Source organism: Gorilla gorilla, chromosome 11, assembly GCF_029281585.2.
Source record: "Gorilla gorilla gorilla isolate KB3781 chromosome 11, NHGRI_mGorGor1-v2.1_pri, whole genome shotgun sequence".
In the NCBI taxonomy this organism is placed as follows: Eukaryota; Metazoa; Chordata; class Mammalia; order Primates; family Hominidae; genus Gorilla; species Gorilla gorilla.
The window spans coordinates 84,038,818-84,065,937 of record NC_073235.2 but is presented as its reverse complement, the minus strand read 5'-3'; the positions used below and the strand labels follow the sequence as shown (position 1 = coordinate 84,065,937).

At 36.4% G+C, this 27,120-nt stretch overlaps 1 protein-coding gene across 4 annotated transcripts in view; it reads left to right on the top strand.

Annotated features, from left to right (window-relative positions):
- The window catches only part of CERKL (CERK like autophagy regulator), a 119,974-nt gene that overhangs the window by 61,939 nt on the left and 30,915 nt on the right, over nt 1–27,120 (top strand). For all 4 annotated transcript variants that reach the window (XM_004032898.5, XM_004032900.5, XM_055380334.2 and 1 more), the window contains exon 3: nt 21,871–22,002. In XM_004032898.5, coding sequence (XP_004032946.3) covers nt 21,871–22,002 — 132 coding nt within the window. The remainder of the gene's footprint in view (nt 1–21,870; nt 22,003–27,120) is intronic.

The following is a 27,120-nucleotide window of genomic DNA, read 5'->3' as shown; positions in this document are numbered from 1 at the left end:
GGGTCAGCATTCATAATTTCTCAATACTTAAAAAAGTTTCCTCATGACTGTTGCTATTATTGAGATTTCTCAAATGTCTTGGCCTGAATTGGGTGTGCACTATGAAAAAAAAAATGGCAGACATTTCTTTTTGTTAACTTAAAGGAATTTTAAAAACACATATAAACACTGATTTGTGACAGATTACCAGGCTTTATGTTTAGCAGGGTTTCCTAAGCAAAACACAAATTCTGTAAATCTACAGAATTAGATAAAACATTGACTCAATCCTTAGATGAGAGTATAATGGATTATCACTTAATAACTTCTGTCACTGAAAATAAATGATGTAAAAAGTAATAAAGTTCTACTCTCACAGTATGAATAAATAGGAAATACATAATATTTTAAATTAGGCAACAAATCATTAAGCCCCCAGCATTCATTAGACTATCATTAATGATAATAAAATTGTGTGGTATTTATACAGATATTATATGTAACTCCAGGAATTTTGTTATAATTGTGTATGAATATATTTGTTGTTTGAGGCAGGTAGATGGGTATTTGCAGCGGCTATGTGCTGAAGCATTCTGGTAATAGTTTTCAAATCAACCATTTTTTTCTCCTTGTCGATCATCTTTAAAGCAAAAGCACCATTTTTTACTATATTTTTTGAAAAAATACATTAGGTGTAAAATTATATATTTTGAAAAAGTTCACTTTCTGTTTTTACTAGTTTAACACCTTTGTTATTTTTTCAATGGAAGGAGCAGAGATAGGCAAAGGCGAAGCCTGTGTGTGTGGTCAGGTTCCTGGGCCCTTCATAGCATCTGATGCCAAGCTGTGTTCTCTTTTGTGTCAGTGCCTTCCCACTTGCTAATTATGTGACAGAGCTAGGGACTTCCCTCTGTCTAGAATGCCCCCCATCTCTTGTTTGCCTAGTGAAATCTGGTTTGAAGTTCAAGGTCTGATACAAACCAGGTGATCCTCTGCAAAACTAACTGTACCTGAGCAAACCAGGCACTTACTCTTTTATATGTTCCTGGCACTGCTGATACTCTGATAGAAAACATCATCACTTAATGCTAACTGTGGGCTCACAAAGGGGATACTTTTACTGTAAGAAGACTGTAACTCTTCTTAGCACAGAGATTACTTGAAACAGTTTCACATATAATAAGTGTTCAATAAATTTTATTTTTTATTTCTAACACTTGGCACAGTGCCTAGCTCAGTAAATGTTGGTGAAGTGAACTGAGTATACTCCTTATCCATTATGTGGTAGGCATTATTCTAGTTGCTTCTGTTATAAACCAACTCATTTAATCCTTATCACAGCACTTTTATTGTGGTCAATATTTTTTAATCCTCACAGATGGCTAAGGAATCAGCAGTCTGAGAGATTGGTTGACTTGCTTTGGGTAAGGTGCTTATAAAGTGGTAGAACAAGATTCCTATCCAGGCCTTCTGATGCAAAAACACATTCTTTTTTTTTTTTTTTTTTTTTTAGTAGTGTTTTCTGGAAAGGCAGGGTATAACTGACTATGCTGTGTATTTGGGACTAAGTATATTATTGTCAAGTATATTAAAAATGTCACAACACTGGAAAGGAGTCCATCAATGGCCTATGCAGGTTGAGGGATTTGTAGATGAGAAACTGATAAATTTGGTTAGCAAGGAACGCCATCAAGCTGTGAACCCTTTATATTGGCAAAAGAGAGGGTCCTTTGAAATCTAAGGGAACAGAACTTTCCTGTTCTCCAAGTTTGGAGCAGAATAGGTAAGCTCCAGGCAGTCTAATGCCCAACTTTTACCAGTGGTGTTTTAGTTTGTTTTGTTTTGTTTTTCCAAAAGGAAAATGATGTAATTCTTTATATACTTCTGAATTGTCTATCTTTTCAAAAATAAAAATTTTCATTTTGCAGTACATACAGAATCAAAAGACTTTCAAGTCCTAACTCCACAAATGTTTATTTTGAAGCTCTTTAAACTGTTTACCATGGATATTAGTAAATCTGTCAGAAATGAGGTGACTTACTTATCCTTGTCCCACCAGATATGTGGGAAGGATGATCACACTAGATAGCATGGATGGGTCCTTTATTTATCTCTTTTTACTTGAATGGAAAATACATCATTCAGATTAATCAATTAGTCATTGTGACTGATAGAATTTTTATATGGATAATCTGGGTTTGGTTCCTAGCTTTACCACTTACTTGGGGTCTTTATGTCTTCTATGGTCTCCTATCTGTAAAGGGAAGTTGATAATGCCAATCTAGCTAGGTTACTGAGATGCTTAAATATGTAATGTATGCAAAGCAGCAGGTACTCAATAAAGGGTAACTCTTACTATTATTGTATAGCTCTCCAGGTATGTATTGAGCTTCTATAGAATCCATAGCCCCAAACTCTTTAGCCCTTTGAGACCAAGATTAAGCATTGTCTTTCCAGAGGAGAGGGTGAGAGAGATTGCCATTATACTAATAGAATTCATCATTATCACCGTCATCATCATCATCATGATTTCTTGGTGTGTCATGGAATGTACTGTGTTTCACATTACCAACAGATGTTAATTTTCACAACATCCCTGAGACAAGAAACTATGATTACATTTTACAGATAAGGTCATGCAGCTATAAAGTTGTGAAATTGGGATTCAAACTCAGGCAGTCTGTCCCCACAGTCCATGTTCTTAACCCACCATGCTCTCCTGACACTTGAAAAGTTAGGAGGCATACTCCATAGCCTGTAATGTTGCTGGAGAGAGAATCTAATTTTAAATCCAGTGAAGTATATTAGTTGCTGTCTTTGATATGCCATTCAGATTGTGCTATCCTTATGATGCCTACCTTGGTTGTATGTGTAACTGGGCATCAAATATATAAATACTCAAAAAGTGATAGGTGCCAATAAAATATTTTATAGTTAATACTTATGTAATCTGTGTTCTCTGTGTTTGAGGGCTGGTTCTAATATACTGCTCTATATTTGACTTCTGGTTAAAACAATAAACTTTGCTCATATTAGTTATATAGTTGATACCATTTGCATGTTGCTAACATGTCTGTAACTAACAGTTGAAATTGATCTGGCAATTTTAGAGCTGTCAGACCCAGGAGATGAGAGAAACATTTAAAATGTTTATAACATTAAATCAGCTGAGTCAAGAGAGAGAAAGAGAAGGATGATTCAGATTTCTTGTACTGGTGGATGTAAGTGCTTGGAACTGAAATAAAGGAGAAGGTGTAGGGAGGGAGAAAGATAAAGAAGTCTTCCCTTTATACAAGTTGAAGTTGAGTTTCCTTTGAGATATAGAGGTGAAGACATTTTAAGAAACTTCTTAAAACTCTCTAATGTGGTTTTTCAACCTGTTTGCATCAATTTGGCACAACTCACTTTTCGGCACAACAGAATATTCTAGGTTTATCTCACACCTTCCTTGCCCCAGCCCAGGAATCAGCCATTTCTCTAAGAAACTCTGGTTCATTTTGGTGGGGAACAGTATTGGGAAACCAACATCTGGGAGCTAAATATACTCCTAGTGGTTAGGAGGTCATAACTTGTAGACTCTTGCAGCTGACGGAGTTAGGACATATTTATTAGAAATCATGAGTTTATATTGATCTTGCTAGGATCTATCCAATCCTACAAGATTCTTCCCTGTGACTCTCCTTTCTATTTGTGTATCCTTTTTTCCATATTAAGAACTGTGGCTCCCAACAACAAGGCATCTGCCCATTTGCCCAATCGTATGATGTATAAAAACTACTTTGAGAAAAGTGGCAGCCAAACCACTAAGAAAAATAAACTTGCTGAAATGAGTTCAAGATTTATTGGCAGCTCTTTTTTTTGGCCCCTAGACTGAAAGTATATATTTCAAGTATTGTGTTCAAAAGTTATTTGGGTTAGCTTTTTCCACCTTTCATAATAGTAATATTATTTACTTGAAATACAGTTGGCTTTGTTTCTATATTCAGTTTTTTTCTATCTTCATTAATTTCATTATATATATTTAATATGTAGGACATTAACATGTTTCCAAAAGGAGAAAACACTCCTTCGTGTATCATTTCCACCCCATCTCTCTTACCCCTTATAGGTAACCAATTGCACTGGTTTCTGGTTTATCTTACTTATATTCCTATTTGAAAAGTTACCTTATATATGTATGTCTTTTAAATTTTTATATTTTTTTACACAGAAAGTAACGTTCAGTATGTACTTTGCCACTTTCCTTTTAAACTTAACAGCGTATACTGGAAATCACTCCATATCGTGTCACAGAGAGCTTCCTTGTATTTTTTAATAGCTGTATAAGACTTCATTGTGTTGTCTGTACCATATTTTATTCACTTCCCCGTGTGTGGACATTTTGACTGTTTCTAGTATCTGCAATTACTAATAATGCTGCAGTAAACTTTGTGCATATTGTACCTTGGTAAATTTCTAGACATAGATTTCTGGGTTAAAGGTTAAGCACATGTGTAGTTTTGTTAGATATTGATAAATTCCTTTCCATGGGGTTTATATCATTTTTAAAATATTCACCAGCAACATATAACAGCGTCCATTACTTCAAAGCCTCACCAACAGATTGTATGTTTTAAGTACTTTTATGTTTTAGAATTTTTCCAATGCGATAGGTAAACAATGGTATATCAATATAGTTTTAATACATTAAAGTTCAGCATCTTTTCAAGTTCAGCTAGTCTCAGGGCTATTCTTAATATCTTGTGAATTATCTTCATATTATTTTCCCATATTCCATAATACTTTTGGTTTTTTTCCTCCTCAATTCTGACAAGTTCTTTATATTTCAGGAATATTAGCCATTTTATTTGATATGTTACAAATATTTTTCTCCCAATATATAACTTTTCTCTTATAACGATTTTTTTTTTCATGCAAAGTTTTTAATTAAAACCTTTTATGGGCCCAGGTGCAGTGGCTCACACCTGTAATTCCAGCACTTTGGAAGGCTGAGGTGGGCAGATCATTTAAGGCCAGGAGTTCCAGACCAGCCTGACCAACACAGTGAAACCCTGTCTCTACTAAAAATAGAAGAAAATTAGCTGGGCTTGGTGGCACATGCTTGTAATCCCAGCTACTCAGGAGGCTGAGGCATGAGAATCACTTGAACCCAGCAGGTGGAGGTTGCAGTGAGTCAAGATCGTGCCACTGCACTCCAGAGTGGGCAACAGAGTGAGACTCTCTCTCTAAATTAAATAAATATATAAACAAAACCATTATGGGCCAGGTGCAGTGCCTCATTCCTGTAATCTCAGCACTTTGGGAGGTCAAGGTGGTTGAATCATTTGCGCCAAGGAACTGGACAGACCAGCCTGGGCAACATGGGAAAACCCTCTCTCTACCAAAAAAAAAAAAAAAAAAAAAAAAATTAGCTGGGTGTGGTAGCATGCACCAGTAGTCCCAGTTACTCGGGCTGGTCACATGAGCCTGGGGAGGTCGAGGCTGCAGTGAGCAGTGATTGTGCCATTGCACTCCAGCCTAGGCAACAGAGTGAGACCATTTCTCTAAATACATACATACATACATACCTTTTGTGCAGTTAAATTTACACACTTTTTCTTTATTGGCTCTGGCTTTTGCATTGTAGTAAGACTTTCTTTACACTCAACTTATAGATAAATTCACCCATGTTTTCTTCTAGTACTTGGCATAGTTGCATTTTAGATCTCTAGTCCATTTGGAGTTTATTTTTTGTATGGTAGAAGGTATTGATCCTATCTTTTCCCAAATAGTTGTTACCCAGTTGTCCCAAAACAAGTTATTGAAAAGTCCATCTTTGTCCCAGATAGACTGGAACAAAATGAATTAAAGACTTAAATATAAAGATTTTTACTTGTGTATCCTTTCTTCCTAGAAAGAAAACATAGGCGTAAAGCTTCATGCCGTTGAATACTTCATGCCATTTGTCTGGCAATAATATTACTATTATGAAAGGTGGAAAAAGCTAACCCAAGTAACTTTTGAACACAGTACTTGAAATATATACTTTCAGTCTAGGGGGCCAAAAAAAGAGCTGCGAATAAATATTGAACTCATTTCAGCAAGTTTACTTTTCTTAGTGGTTTGGCTGCCACTTTTCTGAAAGTAGTTTTTATACATCATACAATTGGGCAAATGGGCAGATGCCTTGTTGTTGGGAGCCACAGTTCTTAATATGGTAGAAAGGATACACCAATAGAAATATTTATATTTAAGTCTGGCAATCATTTTTAAGATGTGAACTTGAACAGGCAACAAAAGCAAAAATAGGTACGTTGGATTACATCAAACCCAAAAGCTCTTCACAGCAAAGGAAACAGTCAATTGAGTGAAGAGACAACCTATGGAATGGGAGAAAATATTTCTAAGCCACACATCTGACAGAGGGTTAATATCCAAGGTATATAAAGAACTGCAACAACTCAATAGCAAGAAAACAAATAACATGAATAAAAAATGAGCAAAGGATCTGAATAGACATTTCTCGAAAGAAGGCATACCAATGGACAACATGAAAAAATACTCAGCATCACTAATAATCAGGGAAATGCAAATTAAAACCACAGTGAGATATCGCCTCACACTTGTTAGAATGGCTGTTATCAGAAAGATAAAAGATAAGTATTGCTGGGGTGTGGAGAAAAAGGAACTCTAGCCCACTGTTAGTGACACTGTAAATTAGTATAGCCGTGATGGAAAAGAGAATGGAGGTTCCTCAAACAGTTTAAAGTAGAACTACCATATGATCCAGCAATTCCACGACTGGGAATATATCCAAAGGAAATCAGTATATTGAAGAGATCTGTATTTTAGTGATTATTGCAGCATTGTTCCCAATAGCCGAGATAAGGGATCAATCTAAGTATCTATCAATGGACAAGTGATAAAGAAAATATGGTGTGTATACACAATGGGATACCATTCAGCCTTTGAAGAGAAGGAAATCCTGTCATTTGCCACAACGTGGTTGAACCTGGAGGACATTAGCTGAGTGTAATAAGCCAGCCACCAAAAGAAAAATACCACATGATCTTTCTTATATGTGGAATTTTAAAAGTTGAACTCAAGGAAGTAGAATAGAATGGTAGTGACCAGGGGTATGCGATAGGCTGAGGGATCAAGGAGATGTTGGTCACAGGATACAGGATTTCTGTTAGATAGGAGGAAGTTCAAGAGGTCTATTGTATACCATGGTGAGTATAGTTAATAATAAAGTATACTTGAAAATTGTTAAGAGTAGATTTTCTGTTCATACCACAAAATGATAAGTATGTGAGATAATGCATATGTAAATTGGCTCAATTTAGCCATTTCACAATGTATATATATTTCAAAACAACATGATGTACATGATAAATATACAGTTTATTTTCAATTAAAAATTTTAAACTAATTGGTCTTCAACATATAGTACACAAGTCTTTTCACGACTCTATAATGGAACATATGTTCTTGGAATGCTAAAAATTATTTTTTTTGGAGGCCCTGCAAATAACTAAAAATTTATCTTAAAAGCCACACCTAATTACTTACATATGATCCAGAAAGGATACTTTGAAAAAGCTTTTTAATTGATAAAATCATTAAGATAAAACATATTCATAAAAGTATTCTCTAATAATTTTATGATTTTCTAGTTTATGAAGGATTAAATATACAACTATCATTTGAATTGGATTTTTATGAGGTTAATTGTATTTAAATGCTAATTATTTTAACTAATTTTGTGGTTGACTTCTGTGTAGAGTAGGGAAAAAGAATTTCCTAAAGCCAGTTACGTATATCTCTTTTTAGTCTGGATTTTTAATTAGGAAAAGTGATATAGTTAAATAGGTCTACTCTATAGCATCTTCTAAAATGAGTAAAAATTCATTATATCAGGATAAAAAATGATAAAGATATATGGATGACACATTTGGCTGAATTTTTCTTCTTCGCTGTTCTCTTGCTCTCTATTTAAATAGTCTTAGCTCTTTTATCATTTAAATTCTGAAGTATTGACGTGATTATTCCGGCAGCAGGTGATTCTGCTAATTACTGTTCAGTCAGTTTTAGCTATTAGAAACAGAGATATGTTTACATTGCTGGGCTGCATGTAAATTTAGAAGTTACATGGCTTTGTTTTTACTTTGACTTATGGCATTAAAATTATTTTTATCTGTGTATGTAAAGATCTGCATCTATAAGCTTTTGTGGATAATAAGGTGAAATTGATGCATTTTAATATAAATTGCCAATATAAAATATCTCTAACTCAGACCTCTACTGGAAAGTTGTCAAATCTTATGTAGGAAAGGCTTTTTACCATCACTGTTACACATTAACTGGGCATAGTTTAATATTAATAGCTCCTGAGACTTGTGGTTAACTGAGGTTTCTATTTCCTGTGTTTGGGTTTTATCTTTGCAACAACTTGGTTGCTTTTCTGTGTAAAATAGTGGTGAATATACACAAGAGTATGACAAGGTTCTGGGCTCTTAACTTTGATGAACACCATGCCATTTCCATCATGCTGCACTCAAAACAGCACAGATGTGAGTCTGGGAGTGGCGTCCCTGCCGCTCTCATGAGCCTTTGTTTGGAGAACACCCTGATTAACCCCCACCCTTCACGGTTCATTGACTCACTGATAGATCAAGTTTAAACTAGTATATATTAGCACATTTGTTACCAACAGAGGAACAGTTGGCCATTCTGTTTTACATTGCTGGTTCATTGCAAACTGGCGTGCTAAAAAGGTCTATACTCTAGAGTATGAATTGGGAAGTTACCAAAGGACTGAGAACCAAGTCAGTGGCATATTAATGTTGAATTATACCTATATTTTAATCTTGGATTGTCTACTTGGGGGATGCTTACACTGTTGTCAAGTTATGAATAAATGATAATTACCACTTTGAAATTCATCTTTTTTTTTCAAGGAGTTTAGGGGATTTAGGTGTCTCAATATAGCTTTCATATTAAACAGTTTGTCATAATTGGATGAGAGCAGAGCAAGGTCGTGACTACCTGATGCCTTGTGTTGGAGCATTTTAAAAATGTTTTCCAGAGAGTTATTTGTACCTAATGACTTTATATAAGTCCTTACATTATACTTTATTTCTAGGTCACCTAAAAGTGTTAATTGTTTAGTCAAGAGGGTTAGGATGTGTGTCTGTTTTCTCATGAAAGAAATTAAGCTGTTCCCTTTTTATCAATTTTCTTGCAATCTAAAGGCTTTTTTTTCTTACCTTCCTAACCTAGTGACTAAGGTCATCTTATTGTTACAGTTCCTTTCATGGGAGATGGGTTTACTGCATCATTTGGCAGTTTCAGAGGGTGAATTTTGTCTTGGCTTCATCTTTCCTTACTGGTTGTCATCCCCTGGGCCACCTGCTTTTTTGCATTTTCCTTTCTCTTGTGAGATGATGAAGCTCTGTGCCCCGATGGGGATGAGAGAATGCACTCTGAGTTCAAGCCTAGGATAAGGCAATGGGCTTGCTTTTCAAAACAAACTAGTGTCATACGGGCTGCTGCTTTCAGGTCCACTGTCTGATTTTTATTATCACTGATGATTTGTTTCTGGAAGGCAAACTGATTTAAGTTCTGAGCAAAAGGGTCGGCGTTTATTTTCAATGCTACTATTAATTTAGAGTTTTAATTTAGAAAAGATTTTTTACCAGTTCTCAAATATGATTTTTCTATTGACTTTAAGTTTGTAGATATAAGGAGTAGACATGAGATAGAGACTGAATTACTTTTTTGTTTTTAAAACTTGGCAGTAATAAGGGGTTGCTTGTTTTTTAATGCTAAATATTTTTTCTAAGGGATCTAGATACCTATCAGAAAACTTAACTTTGATAACTCTGGTTCTTTATTAAGTATTTTTGTCTTATTTTAGGAATTAATAGAAATAGTTGTAATTTTAGACTTCCTTTATAAAATACCAATTTAAAGAGAAGCTTTTTGCTTAAATGATTGTTTTGCAGTGTTGCGCTTTTGTTTTCTTTAATGCAGTTGAAATCACAGCTTTATAATTTATTTTTTAATTTGGGGTTTTTAAAAGAATATTAGTTATTTATGTATATTTATTGGGCACCTACTGTGTGCCAGACACTATTCTAGGAACTAGTAAACATAGCAGAGAGCAGAATCATGAAGTTCTTGACCTCAAGGAGCTTCAATCCTAGTGGTAGAGGGGGAATTCAAAAAAATCAAATAAATGTATTTCTATTATGTCAAGTGATGGTATGTACTACCAGGCAATGAGATGAAAATATTTCCTCTTCTATACACAGTGGGCAAGGAAGGCTTCATTGACTGTGGAGTTTTAGAAGAAAGCTGAAAGTAATGGGGAAAGAGAGCCATATCGATATATGAAGGAAAACATGGTCCAAGCAGAGGAAACAAAAAGTGCAAAGAATTGAGCAAGAAAGTCATGTTCAAGTGGAGTCAGCAGGGGAAAGAGTAGGTCACAAATGCGGCTGAGGGTGGGTCATGAAGGGCCTTACAAGCTTTGTATGAGTTTTTACTTTTATTCTGAAAACAAACAAACAAACAAAAACGGGGAGCTATTTGGGGATTTTAATAGAAAAGTAACATAATTTGCTTTTAAAATGGATATGTGGCCACTAAGTGGAGAGAGTGGTGTATATGAGTGGATGGAATAATTGAAACAGGCAAGCAGGAGACAGGTTAAATGAAAAATGGATTAATCCAGGCAAAAGATGGTGACTTAAATTAAGCTGGGAGTGGGAGAGATGGTGAGACATGCTTAGACTTTGGATTCATTTTTCCAGATAGAACTGGCTGACAGAGACATGTCATTTACCGACATAGACATGGCAGATTTTTTTTTTTCTTTTCTGAGACAAGGTCTTGCTCTGTTGTCCAGGCTGGAGTGCAATGGTGTGACCATAGCTCATGGAAGCCTCAGACTCTTGATATCAGGTGATCCTCCCACCTCAGCCTCCCTAGTAGTTGAGATTACAGGCATATGCCACTGTATCCAGCTAATTTTTTTTTTCTGTAGAGACAGTATCTCTCTGTGTTGCCTAGGGTAGCCTTTAACTCCTGGCCTCAAGCATTCCTCCTACCTCAGCCTCTCAAAGTGCTGGGATCATAGGAGTGAGCCACCATGCCTGGCCAATATGGCGGTTATTAAGAGGATAAGTCAAAGATGACATGAATATTCTGTTATGAAAAGTGTCAAACATATAGAAAATATAAACAGTATTCCAATGGGCACCCATATTTTTATCACCTTGATTCTACAGATCTTAACATTTTTCTATATCTGCTTCAAACATTTTATTCTGCCAATGTGTTCTAAAGTAAATTGTTGATATTGTGATGGTTCTCTCCAAAATGCTTCAGTGTGTAGCTCTAAAAATAGATATTTTTCAGATAACCAGATATCATTAACCTGCCAAATCAATGAATGATAATTGCTTATTAACATTTAATACTTGGTCCATAGTCAAATTCTCCATATTTTCCATAATGTCTTTTATAGTTAACTTTTACCAAGTAGTGTCTAATCAAGAATCATTCATTTAACTAATTACATTTAAACTATAACATTACAACATGTTTTTTCGTATGTTTTATTCTCTCTGACATTGACTTATGGAAGAGACTAGATTATTTGTCCTGTAGACATTTTATCATATATAAGACTTACTAGGAGAGCTTAGATTACTAGTCCCCACTCTCAGAAATTTTGATTCAGTTGCTCTTTCCCGTGAGCTGCTGGTGATGCTGGATTTTCATTCCGAAGACCATACTTTGAGCACTACTGCTGTACCACTATCCGATGGCTTCTTTGTGATATCGTTTAACTTGTTGCTCTGTTGCCTGTATTTCCTCTGAACTGAATTTTCAATCTAAAGGCTTACTGAGATTCATGTTTGATACTTTGGGCAAGAATACTTCATAAGTTGTAGTGCTTAATGTTAGGTAGCACTTAATTCTGACTATTTCACTATTCATGAGGCTAAGCTAAGGAGGTGACAGCCTGATCCTTCTATTGTAATGTTTCATGTGAAACTACTAGACAATTTGTTGAGTGGGGGGGTGGGTAGGGAAGAGATATCTAGTTTTCAATAAATATTTCACCTAATGGTTTTAACACACATTGATCATCCTTGCCTGAACTAATTATTTAATTAGAGATGGCAACATGGAGACTTTCTAATTCAATCTTTTTTTTTTTTCTAAATGAATGGCCTTTTTATTTTTAAATGGATGTTACTTCGCAACTGGGGTTATTTGATTACCCAGAAATATAGTGCATATTAAAAAGGTAGGATAAATGCTTAGTTAACTAATTAAGCAATTTTTAATTACCAGTTTTCACAGTAAGGCACTAAAGTTTCTGACTTGAGCAAAGATAAAGTGGAAAGATAAAGTGGTCGTTTAGTGAGATGGGCAAGACTGTGGATAGATAGACTAGGTTTGGTGGGAAAGTCAGAATATCAGTTTTGAATATGTTAAGTTTGAGATGTCTATTAGAAACATATGTTGACGAGGCCAGGTGCAATGGCTGATGCCTGTAATCTCAGTACTTTAGGAGGCTGAGGTGGGCGGATCACCTGAAGTCAGGAGTTCAAGACGAGCCTGGCCAACATGTGAAACCCTGTGTTTACTAAAAATACAAAAATTAGCTGGGCTTGGTGGCATGCACCTGTAATCCCAGTAATCCCAGCTACTTGGGAGGCTGAGGCGGGAGAATCACTTGAACCCAGGGGGCGGAGGTTGGAGTGAGCCAAGATCCCGCCAGCCACTGCACTTCAGCCTGGGTGACAGAGCGAGACTCCATCTCAAAAAAAACATATATGTATATATGTTGACAGTATTTCAGTTGAATAAAATAAAATATTCTAGCTATTTTAGGTAGAAAGGCATTTTATACCGATACTACTACTAAAGGGTAAGAAGATATGACTGTAGTATATTAAACATACTGATAGCCTACAACTGTTGCTGTGTTGCTTTTTCCTCTTCACCACACATATGCAGCCTCATGAAACATTTTCCATGACCAGCACACTGAAGGAAATAAAAGGAACCTAGTTTAGAGATGGTTCTGCATGATACAACAAAAATGAGCTACTAAAGCATTACAATCCCACTCAAGAGTATTCCCCCATCAAACAGTGGGGCTGGTCTTTTAATCAGTTGATACTAATTGTCAAGGTGTGATGGCCAAGGGATTGATGTTTATCAGTGTATGGACAGTGGTTTAGAGTTTGGTGAATTAGTCGAGTTGAAAGAGAAAGATTGGTGACAAAGATGTATGAGGTGGAAAGTATACTTTCACAGAAGAAGAACAGAAAATGAGATTTATGTTTTTTTGTAAGTGTTCAACAAAGAAAATTCATTCAGAGGAGGAAATAGGTAGGCAAGATGCCCCATTCTACAGATGTTAGTCAGCATCACTGCAAAGCAACCTCAGGGCTTATGCAGTGGACACTTAAAATAGCACTGGTGCAGGGATGGGAGAAATAAATGGATTTAATAAGCACTGCTGCTTACCAAGGTTGATTGAATTGCCACTATTGCCAAGTGTTCTACCTGCAAACAGATCAACCTTGAGCCCTGGATATGGCACCATGTTGCAGAGCAACCAGCCAGCCACCTGGTGGCGGGTTGATTACATTGGATTTGCTCCATTATGGAAGGTCAGTGGTTTGTCACTGCTGCGATGAATGCTTACTGTACGTTTGGATTTGCATTCCCTGCCCACCATGTTTCTGTCAGCAATAATATCATGGCCTTATTAAAGCCTTATTCAATAATATGACATCCTATATAATAATGCTTTTGATCAGGAGACTCATTCACATCAAAATAAGTGAGGCAATTGGCTGACAACTACAGGATTCACTGGTCTTACCATGTTCCTGTTGTAGCATATTGTATTCTACCTGGAAGATGAAACGTTGTGACATTAAAGTAGTTTTTAGTTCCATAAACATAATACAGGGGTCTATGAATCAAGAAGTGGAGGTAGAAGTGTTGTCTTTTACTTCACATCTAATCACGTGTTCAAAATATTTTTTCATCTTGCCTCTGCAACTTTGAACTTTGCTGATACACCGAGGTTTTAGTGTGAGGAAACAATACTTTCACATGGGAACATGATAGTCGTCCAATTGAACTGGACATTTAGAATAACCTGGCCACTTACTGAACTGTATAACTGAAACAACAAATGAATAAAATGAAGATGCTACGCTGGCAAAGATGATTAATTTTGATTATTGGGAGAAATAGTGTTGCTACTGTTACTCAGGAGGAAGACTATATGTCTAGAAACTAGGAGGAAACCTGGGTTGCCTCCTTGTAGCAGGGTAAAATGAGTGAGTACCTTGTCTAAGAAAGGGAACATGACCAAACTGAACCCAGAAGACATAGGAAATCTAAACAGATCAGTTAACACCAAAGAAACGGGCATTTTTTGGTACTTCTAAAAAAGTACCAGACTGATATTTTCACAGAGATGTTCGTTATACCCTTAAGGAACAGGAACAGAAAACTTCTATACTATTTAAACTATTTTAGAGGATAGAAAAGGAAAGAAAACTCCAGATTTTATTTATAGAACTTGCATGAAATTGATACCAAATTCTGACAATGCAAGTTCAAAAAGGAAAACTAGAGATCAGTGTTACTTATAAATGTCAAACAGCTCTTAATAAAATAGGAATAGATGGATATGGTTATCAACATGATAAATATGTTTATCACATTCTAAAGCCTACAAGGAGAAACATTTGAGGTTTTCTTATTCTAGAACTGACAGGAATGTCCTTTATTATGAGCACTATTAGTCAAATTTTTCTGGTGGAACTAATGTAAGTAGACTACTGAAGAAAATGAATGGTATGAACATTGGAAAGGGGAAATTAAATGATTATTATTTACAGACAAAATAATTGTTAACCTGGAAAATCCAAGAGAATAAAGGGAAGGCCTACAATTAAGCAGTTAAGGAAAGGGCTAGGTATAGAAATCAATAGTTTTGATATATGCAGGCTATAGCCAGTTAGGAGATGAGTTAGGGGAAAAAACACGTTGACAGCAGCAACAGAAAGCTGATAAACCTAGAATTGTTCACCACTTATCTTAAAATGTTTAACATGGTACTGAGGGACACAGGAGATTATTTATATGGAAAAACATACCATGTTTCTATACAGAAAGATTGAACATCACAAAAGTATTATTTGATCTTAAGATAATTTATATTTAATGCAATCTCAGTGAAATACCAGCAGAATGTTTTTAAGCTAGACAAACTTATTTCAAAGATCATATGTAAAAATAAGCAAAAATAGATGTGAAAAATTCTTTAAAGTAATGAGAGACCAGTCTTATTGACTATTAAGTCATTATAAAACTATAATGTTTAAAAGATGGTACTGACATATGAATAGATCAGTGGATCTCAGATGGGCAGTTCAGAAAGAGATCCAAACACATACAAAAGTTTAGTACCTCTAAAGGTGGCATTTAAAATCTGTAGGGAAAGATGGATTTTCCAATGAATAATGTTGGGATAGGTAGATAGCCATCTGGAAAAAATGAAAGTCAAATCCCAACTTTTTACCTTTTATCAAAATGAACTTCAGATACAATTGAAAATATAAAATTGAGACCATAAAAGTATTAGAGGAAAAATGCAGTTTTTAAGTCTCAAAAGGGGACTCTTAACTATGATACAAAGCCCAGAGGCCATAAAAGAGATGATTGATAAATTCAAATATAGGTCCATGTAAGCGAAAACTTTCAGTATGGAGAAAACATAAGTTATTAAGGCAAATGACACACTAGGAGAAGCATTTGTAACTCATAACAAGCCTAGTTTTCTTACTGTATAAAGTACTGCCATAATTGACAAAGAAAATATGAAGAATTGGCAAGTGACATACATAGAAAGTTCATGGAAAAAATAACTCTTAAACATTTACAAAATTTTACAACCTCTCTCATGAAAAGAGAAATGGAAATTGAAATTAGAGTCACATACAATATTTCACTTTTCATTTGTCAAAGATCAAAAAGTTTGAACATACTGTGGGTTTATGTTTATAAGGACGTAAGAAAACAGGCAATCTAAATTCCTTGTAGAGTGTAAATTGGTAGTAATAAGAGAAAAATTTACTGAATACTTTGCGCCAGGTGCTTTTCTAAGCACTTTACATTTAATTATCTCAATTAACTTATCCAGAAAGTATCATTATTTCTGTATTACACATGAGGAATTTGAAGAAAAGTTTGACAAGTAATTCAAAGTCACACAGTTAATAAATGACAGAGTGAAGATTTGAGACCATTTCCTTTACTCAAGTGTCCACTTTTGGTCGCAGCTCTGCTGTTTCTATAGTGAGTGATTTAACACTATATGATAAAACCTTAAGAGTACATACTCTTTGATCCAGTGATTCTACTTCCAGAAGTTTGTCCATTTTGCATCAAATAGATGGAGAATAGCATTCATTGCATTGTTACTTGCAGTAAAGGAAGATGGGAAACAACCTGAACATTTATCCTCAAGGACTCATCCATACAAAAGAATTGAAGTAAATTCATCCAGATGAATATGAGGCAGCTTTAGATAGAGTGAGATGGCATCCTATGTAGTGATATGGAGTCATCTTTAAAATACAGTAAAAGGAAAAAGCAAGATACAGAATAGCATGTAGGGAAGCTGCTGTCTATGTGAAAAGCTGTGGAATATATGTGCATTTTTGTATATGCATAGAATATTCCTAGACAAGGCCAAACATGGTGGTTCACACCTGTAATCCTAGCACTTTGGGAGGCTGAGGCAGGTGATTCACTTGACTCCAAGTTCAGGATGAGCCTGGCCAACATGGCAAAACCCCATCTCTAGAAAAAATATAAAAATTAGCTGGGTCTGGTGGTGTATGCCTGTGGTCCCAGCTACTTGGGAGGCTGAGGCAAGAGGATTGCTTGAGCCTGGGAGGCAAAGGTTGTAGTGAGCCAAGATCATGCCACTGCACTCCAGCTTGGGTGACAGAGCAAGACACCATTCATCTCTCTCTCTCTCTTTTCTCTCTCTTTCTCTGTCTACACACACACACATACCCCCCCCCACATATATATATATACACATATATGTGTGTGTGTGTATATATATACATGTGTGTGTATATATATGCGTGTATATAGATATATTTCTAGAAGGATTCTCAAAGTGATGTCAGTGATTGTTGTGCAAGAAGGAAGCTAGATATCAGTGAATGCGCTAAATAAGGTGACTTTGAATTCTGTAGCATGTGTATGATTTACCTATAGAGAAAGCAGTCGAGCATGGGTTTCTCAAATATAGAATGTTTGCAGTGAGGTCACTTGGTGAAAAGTATAGCCATGTCAGACAGATGTAGGTTCAGATTCCAGGACTTCCAGGACTGCTGAAAGGGAAAGGGGCTTTGGATCTCCTTCAGCTCCAGGCAGCATTGCTCCTTTCCCAGCTTTGACATTAGCTGGAGGGAAGACAAGTTCTTAGAGCTCTATGTGCTTGGGACAAGACCCCTTCCCCCTACTGCCTTACTCGCCAACCATAACTGCTGCAAACAGTTCTTACCTCTTCCACCCCATGTCACTGCCTAAAACCCTTCATCACCTGGCCTCCCATGCCTCTAAGTCTCTGTACATCCCCTAGCCTGACACTGTCCCCAACCCTCCTCAACTCCAGACACCATTTTACTCTACCCTCTGGAATTGTCCATTATTACCAAAATCTCCTTTATTTTCAACCTCCTTTCTAAATATTTTCCCCACATTCTTGTTGTAATAGAGACCCAGCTTTCCCAGGAATGTATAGCTTTCCTTGCAGTCCTCTAAAGTGGTAACTGGTTTCTCTGCCATACATTTCATACCACTGGTCCTGGAGATATTGTCAATGTCTTAATGTCTTCCTTCCATCTCACTTAAATTTTGAGACCATAATTCCTTTTTCCTCTCTTAAAAGTTCTCAGTGTTGAAGCTTAATCCATTAGATACCTCTAGCTGGCACTACTAGTTGCAGTCCTGTGCAGACTACTGAGTCATTTTCTTTACTCCTTGAAGACTTAAACTCTATCTTACTCTCACTCTCTCTGACACTACTCCTATTAAAATGTTATGTTTCTTTAGCTATTCTTTCAGTTTTTGGTCTCCTCTCCTTCAACGAGGATGATTTCTAGAATGTTGGTTCTCAAAATGTGGTCCCTTTGCAGACATCATCAGCACCTGGGAACCTGTTATAAATATGAATCCCCAGACCACACCCCAGACTACTAAGCCCAAAATTCTGGGGGCTGGAGCCCAGAATCTATGTTTTAAGAAGCACTTCAGGTAATTCTGATGAATATACCAGTTCCTTAGATCTTGTTATTGTCATTACTGACAACTTTCTCTGAGACTACAATTTGAATCTACCAATTTTTCACTAGTACTCACCCATCTTAAGTCCTTACTTTCCCCTTACCAGCCAGACATTTGAATATTCCTTAACTCTTCTCTTTCACATACTATATCCAAAGAGTCAACAAATGCTGTCAGCTATACCTTCAAAATACATGTAGAATCTAACTTTTAACCTCCACTGCAGTCACTCCAGTCCAAGCACAGCCATTTCCCACCTGGAGTATTGCAACTGTTCTTGTTTGGTGGCCCTTGGCCCTACTTTATCTACTTTCCACAAAGCAGCCAGAGTGTTTCTTTCAACACCTAAGGTTACATGGCTTCATTGATTGAAATTCACCACGCTTCACCTCTTTCTCTACAAAAGCCAAAGTCCTTGTAAATGCCTGTAAGGCTTGAGGGTGATCTGACCTTCCCTGGCCAGGAAGTCACGCCCACCTTTCCCCTTCCTCTCTCCCACTACTAGAGATCTTCATTTTTATCTTTAGAATGTATTTCATTACCACATGACATACTCTTGTTCCTTTCTGTCTTGTGCCATTAGAGTGGAAGCTTCACAAGGGCAGAGGCTTTTCTTGTTCACTGACAGAGCCTCAGTTTCTGGAACCCTGCCTTGTACTGAGCAGGCATGAAGTTATTTGTGAATAAATGAATGAATATAGGAAGATAAATAAAAGTTGTTTTTCTGTGTGTGATAACACTGTCCTTATTGGGACTACCCCTGCTTGAGAAGTAAAGCAGGGCATTCCAATAAGTTTACCAGGTAAAGTAAACTTAATCAGGATATTTAATCTGACACTTGGCCTCTGGGCCTTAAGCAAGTTTCTTTTCCTGTCGTGTTTCGGTAAAAGTAAGCTGAGTCCTTCATGGTTAAAGGACAGCAATATTGTCCTGCATGATATTTTAAAAACCCAATCAAGAATCACACATTGCATTTAATTTTCATGCCTTTAGTCTCCATTAAAAGTGTGCCCTTTGTATTAATAATTAGAGTGATGAGGGACAGAGTTTAAGAATATATAACTATTTTGTCTCCAACTGACTGTCACTGGATGGCTTTGGCACCCATTGGTGATTCTTGCTTGAATCAGTAATTATTGTGATGACTGAAAATAGTGATTTTTCTCACTGTATAATTCTTCTGTATTTATTAATTATCTTAATATTATCCTATAGAACAGAATGTTCCCTTCTCATCTTTTGTTTGTTTAGTGTCAGTATTACTCATGAAGTTGGGTGTTTAGAAAATTCAATGTTGTATAATACTGTTATTATTCAATATTGTATTGTCTCAGTTTGGGTCTTTCATCTGCGTCCTTTCATGTAAATAGTATAAAGATCAGTAATAGAGGAACATAGAGTAAAGTGTGAGCAGAGAAGCCTTACTCTGAGACAAACTTCAGAGAGGTGAACTCTGTTGCTGATTAAGAAAGGCTTCACTGAGGAAGTGTTGTTTGAAGTGAGCTTTGAAAAGTCATAAAATTTTGACAAAAGTGGGGATGGGGTGGAGCATAAAGGAAAAACTGTCTGAACAAAGGAAGGCCCGGCAGACTAGGAATTTGGCAATAATACAGTGATTTTGGACCTCGATGAGGAAGTTGAAATGGAACATAAAAACCCTCTGCATTTAGCTCCATTTATTTGCTCAGGCAGCTCTCACTGCCTAAAATTTTCACCCCTGCTGTTTTGCTCAAGGGTGGGGTGAGGGGTAATGAGGGAGGAAATTTTAGGGGGTGAAAACAGCACAAGCCAAAAACCCTGCTCAGATACTCCCTTCTCTTGAAGGCTTTTCCAGATCCCTAATAAGAATTAACCACCCTCTCTCACACACTCTGTTGTACTTTGTGCTTCTCTGTTAACCAGCCTCTGTGTTTTGTGCTGTATGTATTTGTGGATACATCTTCCTCCTTTAAAGCACGAATCATATCTTAATCCCTTGGCCCTTCTTCCCAGTACTTAGCACAAGTGCTCAATACATGTTTCTTTAACGCGTGTGACAGAGGAAGGCGAGGAGAGTGAGTGGGATTGGGAGCAGGAGGATTCTGAATGTCATTTTAAGGGGTTTGGGCTCGCTCTTCAGGCAGCAATGAGCCATAGCCACCTTTGAACTGTGCAGCACTGACCAGAGCTGTGATACCAAAGGATGCAGTGGAAGGGGAGGACAGCCAGCATGCCTGGGCATGGTCCCCAAGTCAGAGGACATCAGTGGGAGAAGGGAGAAGGCATGGAAGCAAGTGGCTACCATCTTATGAATCTGAGCACTCATTCAAAGGTGGCAAGGAAAAAGGAAGGCATTGAGCACGGTTTTGAGGTTTCCAGCCTGGGTGATTGGAGGCTGATGCAGGCTTCTTACCAAAAAGGGCCCTAGGCAGTTTCACCAGGAATGTTTAAGGAGTTTATCATGACCCTATCTCTTCCTTGTCTAAAACTCTCCCTAAAATCAAAACAATATGTCCTGTTGAAATACTTTATTGTATCAAATATAATGAGAAGTAAAATATTCTCTCTACTTGACGTATGAAACACTGACTTCTTGTAGTGGACAATTTTCACTTGTCTTTTTAGTAATGGTTTTTATTAAAAATAGATGTTAATAACTGCTTGTTTAATCTTTAAACGTGGCCCTCTGAGAGCAGCTTACCATAAAAGAAACGGTTGTCAGCTTTCTTTTTGCTCCTCAGTCCCTCCTGCCCCTTCCTAACAACAGAAAATTTGCTTTGCACCTGCTCCAACTGGGTTCGAAGAGATAAGCATCTTGCAAGCCCAGAAAATTGTAGTATCAAATCTCAGCCCCAACTGTGAGGCAGCACTATCATTGAATCCCTGCTGAGAGGCGTTGCTTTCCCAATTCCCAAAAGAGTTCTTTCTCCCCTGGCCCCTTTTCAGGCTTGAACTCTGACCAAAACCCTCTTTTTAACTCCCAGCATGCACTGCACTTGGTACTGACACTGACCCATCCCTGCTTCCTCTGTTCTGCATTGGACTCATCAGTAGGTCAGGCGTTGGTAGCCCTGGGGTCACTGGGGTGCCCAATTCCAATAATGAGCACATTTAGCTAAGGAGAGGAAATGTACCCTTCTATTTGTTACAGTCCATTGCTTTTTTTCCAGAAACAAATGCTAAAAGAACATTTGATATATTGTGGTTTGGTAAATACACATAGCACTGCCTAATATTCACAAAGTTGCCTCTTTTTTTTTTTTTGCATCTTCCTTCATAAATTAAATATATTGTTCTAACTGATGATTTATTTTAAGAGGGATATACCTATTTCACAGCTAGGAAAATGTTTTCAAATAAAGTTATATTCAGAATACTCTTGCAAGAATTTCAAATAAAAATAGCAAATACTATTTAAATGCATATAACATTCTAACAGACTTGTGTGTCATTTTAAAGGGAAAGAAAAAAAAATGATGACAAGGACTTTACAACTTTGTCTTTAAAATTTCTTCTTAGGCTTTCCAAACAGACCGAAGTCATTAAAAATACTCCTTAACCCCCAAAGTCACAAAAAAGAAGCTACCCAGGTTTATTATGAGAAGGTTGAACCTCTGTTGAAGCTTGCAGGAATAAAAACTGATGTAACAAGTAAGTAATTTTCAGAATATAATTTCACCATCTACAAAAACATATAAAAGCAAGATAATCTGAATTTGTCCTTAATGCAAACTTGGGAAACTACTTGTAATATCTACAGCATTTTTACGTCTTCATAACCTACTGCAGCCAGCTTGAGGGTTATAATTTAATTATTTTTGTTGTTATTTTTATTAGAATATTAATATTTTCTCTTTAGAACTTTTTCAGATATTTTTTCAGACTTAAACAATTGTTAGATATAATTACAAAGGAAGCTGTATACTTGTTTACATCTTCATGGAGATGTTTGCTACTTACACCTTAATTTTGCAGTTAGGCAAGAAATTGATTTTTTGCTCACTTATATAGTTGATGTCTTTCCATGGAATTCTTCCTTGGGTTGTTTTTGTTCTGACTCTGACCCCTGCTGGTTAGGTCAAAACTAAGCACTGAACTGCTGGTTTTATTAATAGATGAATTTAGAGATGCTAGAAGCTTAAATTCGTTGTCTAAACTAAGAAATGTACTTAGGTTTGTGCCAAGGAAAATAGAAACTTGTTAATGCTAAACTTAATAGATGATTAGTAATATCCTTTTTGATTTTTTTAATTTGGTAGTCACATTTCTTTGTTTCTTTGAGACTTATTTTCGTATGGTGGGGAACTGAGTAGAAGAGTCGATGCTATGGAGAATCGCAACCTTCCTAGCTTTATTTCTATGTGGCTTCGCTAACAGTGGAAATTTGCAATAAATTTTAATTGACGAAAAGTATTATAAAATAAGCCTACTCAGGGGACAAGCCCAGAGTGCAATTGGAACTTCCTAGTCCCAGTTATATATTCCTAGGGAAGGGATTCACAGTGATGTGGCTTTACTCAGCTGTAAGCAAAGGAGATAAGTTTCAAGATGTTAATAATATCATTGAAACCTACACCTAGTGATTTGATGGATTGAGGTAGAAGAAAGGTCAAAAAAAAAAAAAAGCAAGTTTTGTAGGAAGGTCAGCCCCCATGAAATGTGCCTATAACTATAGAGGTTCGAGAGAAACTACCATGAAAAACTCAAGAGGAATTTTTGAGTTAAAGTTATAGTGAAGAAGTTAACCTTTCATGTTTGTGACCTTCAGCTTATTTAGAAGTGATTTACAAGTAAAAGAGAAAATTCAGATTTATGTTTTCTTTCTACTGAAGATTTCCAAAGATTGGCTGAAGGAAAAGTTTGAGATTTGTATTAGGGTGAGACAATTAAAAGTTGAATAAACATATTGGCATACTCAATGACTATTTTGTTCATTGCTTTTACATGTGAATACTACAAAGCAGCTTAACATGGATATTGCTATATAGCATTCACTTCAGGAATCTCATTGTATGCTTGCTCTGTGTTCAACATTGTGCAGGATGCGAGATGAATAAGCTATCATACTTGGATGACTTTCTACATTATTAGAGATTCAAAAAAATGCTTAAAACCATTATAACTGGGGTATACATAAAAGAACTTTGATGTCTCAGAGGTGATATTTTGATCGGAAGATTCAAGAAAAGCATTTGAACTAGGCAGTTTTTAAGAGGCAGACAAAAAATGGGGGAAGGAAGTCAGGCTAACAGGCATGTACTGTAAAAGTTGGAGGGGGTGGCGGAGAGAGAGAGTGTGTGTATGTGAGAGAGTCCATGTGTGTTACACCCATACATCTGGAGAGTTTGTGCCATAACTTTGCTCTACTTTCCTCAGTTTTGACATTATCTGAAATCTTACTCTATCATCATAAAATAGCTGCCAGTGAATTTCATCCTTTCTTATTAATATCCAGTGGGATGGGGAGAGGTGTGCATATGTGTGCAAGAGAGACCCAACATGCTTTAATCCTGAAGATGAATTAAAATTTCCTTTTTTAAGTTTGGGCACAGATACTGTATTAGCGCAGTCAATCTGGAATAATCATTTATTTAACCATCAAGACTCTTCCCAGGGGCTGAGGGCAGATCCCCTTTTTCTGATGACTGAAATGCCTCAGCTGAATCTGGATTCTGTTAGGGAGAAGAAAGGGCAAAATGACTTCTAGGAAGGCTCTCAACAATGTATACTACAGGAGGTATAATTCCAGGTTATGGATGGATCCTTAAGCTGCACTCAGCAGTTTTCTCATCATGTATTGATCCACAGTTGGTGTAAATTTTTTTATCATAGTGTTGCAGTCTGGTTTGGCAAAGATGACTCCACCAGCAGAATTAAAATTAAAAAGAAGAGAGAAAAAGAGATTGGAGACAAGAAAACTGATATACAAGGCCTGAACTAAGGCAGAGGAAATTATCTAAATGTGCTTTCCTTCTTAATTGTATTGGAGACAAAACTATTATGTTCTAGGATTTTTTTCTCTAAATTTGTAAATATTACTAAGTACCATATTTAAACATAAAACAATAGAATATTCCGTAAAGCAAATTTAGAATTTACTTACAATTGTGCAGAATGGCTAATTATTAGCTGCCTAGCACTCCTCCTACAGGCAAATTTATAAAATTACATCATTTGCTTATAAAACCATTTTAGTATGCATATTGGCTCAATATTTATGAAAAATATTTCTTGAATAAACCTGTGCATATTTGAAAAGTTTTAGTCTTCCTGCCTATCTTACAGTGTTATTTTTGTAGTTGAAATAACATATTTGAAACTTTGTATATTATACTACAGAAAGATGGTCATAATACTGTTAGTTTCAAAAATTATGTCATAGTAAGATCGAATTCGTACTTTATTTGAAAGAGAAAGTATATGGAAGAGTAAAGCAGAAAGAGGACATATCTTCTGCATGTCCAGTGGGACATTGTTTTAATGTATCCTTGTGTGAATGGGTGAGTCCAAATGGAATTGGAATTACAAAATAAGCCCTATATAATGAGTTAATTAGGAAATAGTGCTATATAAATATGAAATATGAAGAATTACAGCTAGATATATACACTATAAGGTACTGTAATTTTTTCATAAATTTATTTTAAAAATGGATCTTACCACATTAATAAAAATATACTTCTTTCATTTTGGGTTGTGCTGAAATCCTAACTACTTCTGAATATAGATCAGCATCTTTTGAAATATTTGTGCTAAAGTTGCATCCCCACTCTGCTACCACCACCAAGGTAGTATCTTATCTAATAGCATCAGAAAAACTTCTGGGAGGACCTGGAAAGAATTATTTTTTCCTAATTACCTATTCGTACACAAATCAAAGAAGAGTATGAACGATAAGCCCATGCTGGCATATGATATCATTTCTCTTGCTTCTGAAACAAAGCAAGTTTTAGAGATTGTACCATCAAAGGTGTGACAGATATTTTGAGGATCAGAGATAATTCATAGAACAACAGAGTGAAAAAGTTAAGGCAGCAGAGAAATCAGACTGAAAAGAACTTTCGAGGCCATATGGTTCAATTTTCTCCTTGTGGGTGGAGCACAGGTGTGTGGCACTCAACTTTGGCTTGGCCACCTACACTAGAGGCAGAGTACGTTGTTACTGGACAATACTGTTTGACATTCTTATGAATGTTCAGAGTTACTGTACGTTTGGGCAGATTAGAAAAGGCACCTCCTCTGTGCTGACTTAACAAAAAGGTGCCATTTCTTCCAGGCTAATTCATCCTTTGCTTATAAAACCATTTTAGTATGCATATTGGCTCAATATTTATGAAAAAATATTTCATACCTTCAAAATATTCATATTTCAAAAATATTCAGCCCAAGGTCACTAGATTCAGCCTAAAGTCATTTGTTAGATTGCAAATCCATCATTCCCGTTAGCCAAGTACGTTTGTGCTAGGCATAAACTGTACAGAATGAGAACTTGTGAGCTGACATTTGCCTCTTTGTAATTTTTATGTGTTAGAGTTAATGTTATCTCTTGTAGTAATATGAAATAAATGTGCCCCATCTATTGTATAAGAGTCATTGAGATATTTGAAGACAGATATCCTGTCTGCCCCTCATCTCTTGTTCACGATAGGTACTTCCATCGCCTTCAGTTACTTTTTGCATTAACAGAGCTGCTTAGACCTTATCATGGTCATTATCATTATCATACTCAAAGACATTTATCTGAAGGAAACCTTGATCTCTGCCAGCTCAGGGCTCTTGGGAGTGCCTAGTCACCAGATAATTTTACCTCCTGGGCAGAGTTGTCAAGAAAGTGGTGTTTGTTATCATTTTCCCCTTCTTTCTCCTAAAATCACGCTTCTAACATGGCTGTTAACAAGCCTCTTTATAGTGTTTCTCTGGTTGTTTATGGCTCTACTTGAAGCCTTCCATTTCTTGGAAATGCCTCTTGCCTTTCTGAATCTCACCCAGCAGAAAGCTAGGCCATCTAATGAAACTGTGTCACAAAAGATTCCAGTAGCCTGAGGCATCACTCCTTCCAATTTTACCTGCATTTTAATACAAAATCTGAAAAGTAAATGTTCATGCATCATATCTAGCTAGAGAGAAAGATAATTCTGTGTAAAAGATTCTTTTTATTGCCTCTTAAATAATTGTGGGTGTATATGGCCAATCCTGTTCCCAGCATTCAGATGTGAGTTAGGAAGTTGGAACTTTATACCTGGGGACGATGAAGACTCACTAATGGGGTATATACAAAAAAGTGATATGATTAAATATGTATCTGAAAATGGTTATTCTGGCTAGAGTGGGGGAGAGGTTTGAGGGAGACAAGATAAAAGGCTATTGTAGTACAGGTGGAGTATCCCTTATCTGAAAGGCTTGGGACCAGAACTGTTACAGATTTAGGATGTTTTTGCTTTTGGAATATTTGCATTATACTTAACCACTTCAGCATCTCTCTAATTTGAATATCTGAAATTGAAAATACTCCAATGAGCATTTACTTTGAACGTCATGTCATTGCTCCAAAATTTTTAGATGTTGAAGTGTTTTGGATTTTAGATTTTTTGGTTACAGATACTTAACTTGTCTACACATGAAAGATATTTAGTGATCAGATCAATCAGCTAATTTAGGGAATCAGCTGGGAGAAATGGAGGAATGCTATGGCATAATTTAAAGACAGAAACAACTGGCCTTGGCCATGGAGTGGTTCTGGAGAGTGGAGGAAAGGGACACTCTAGAAAG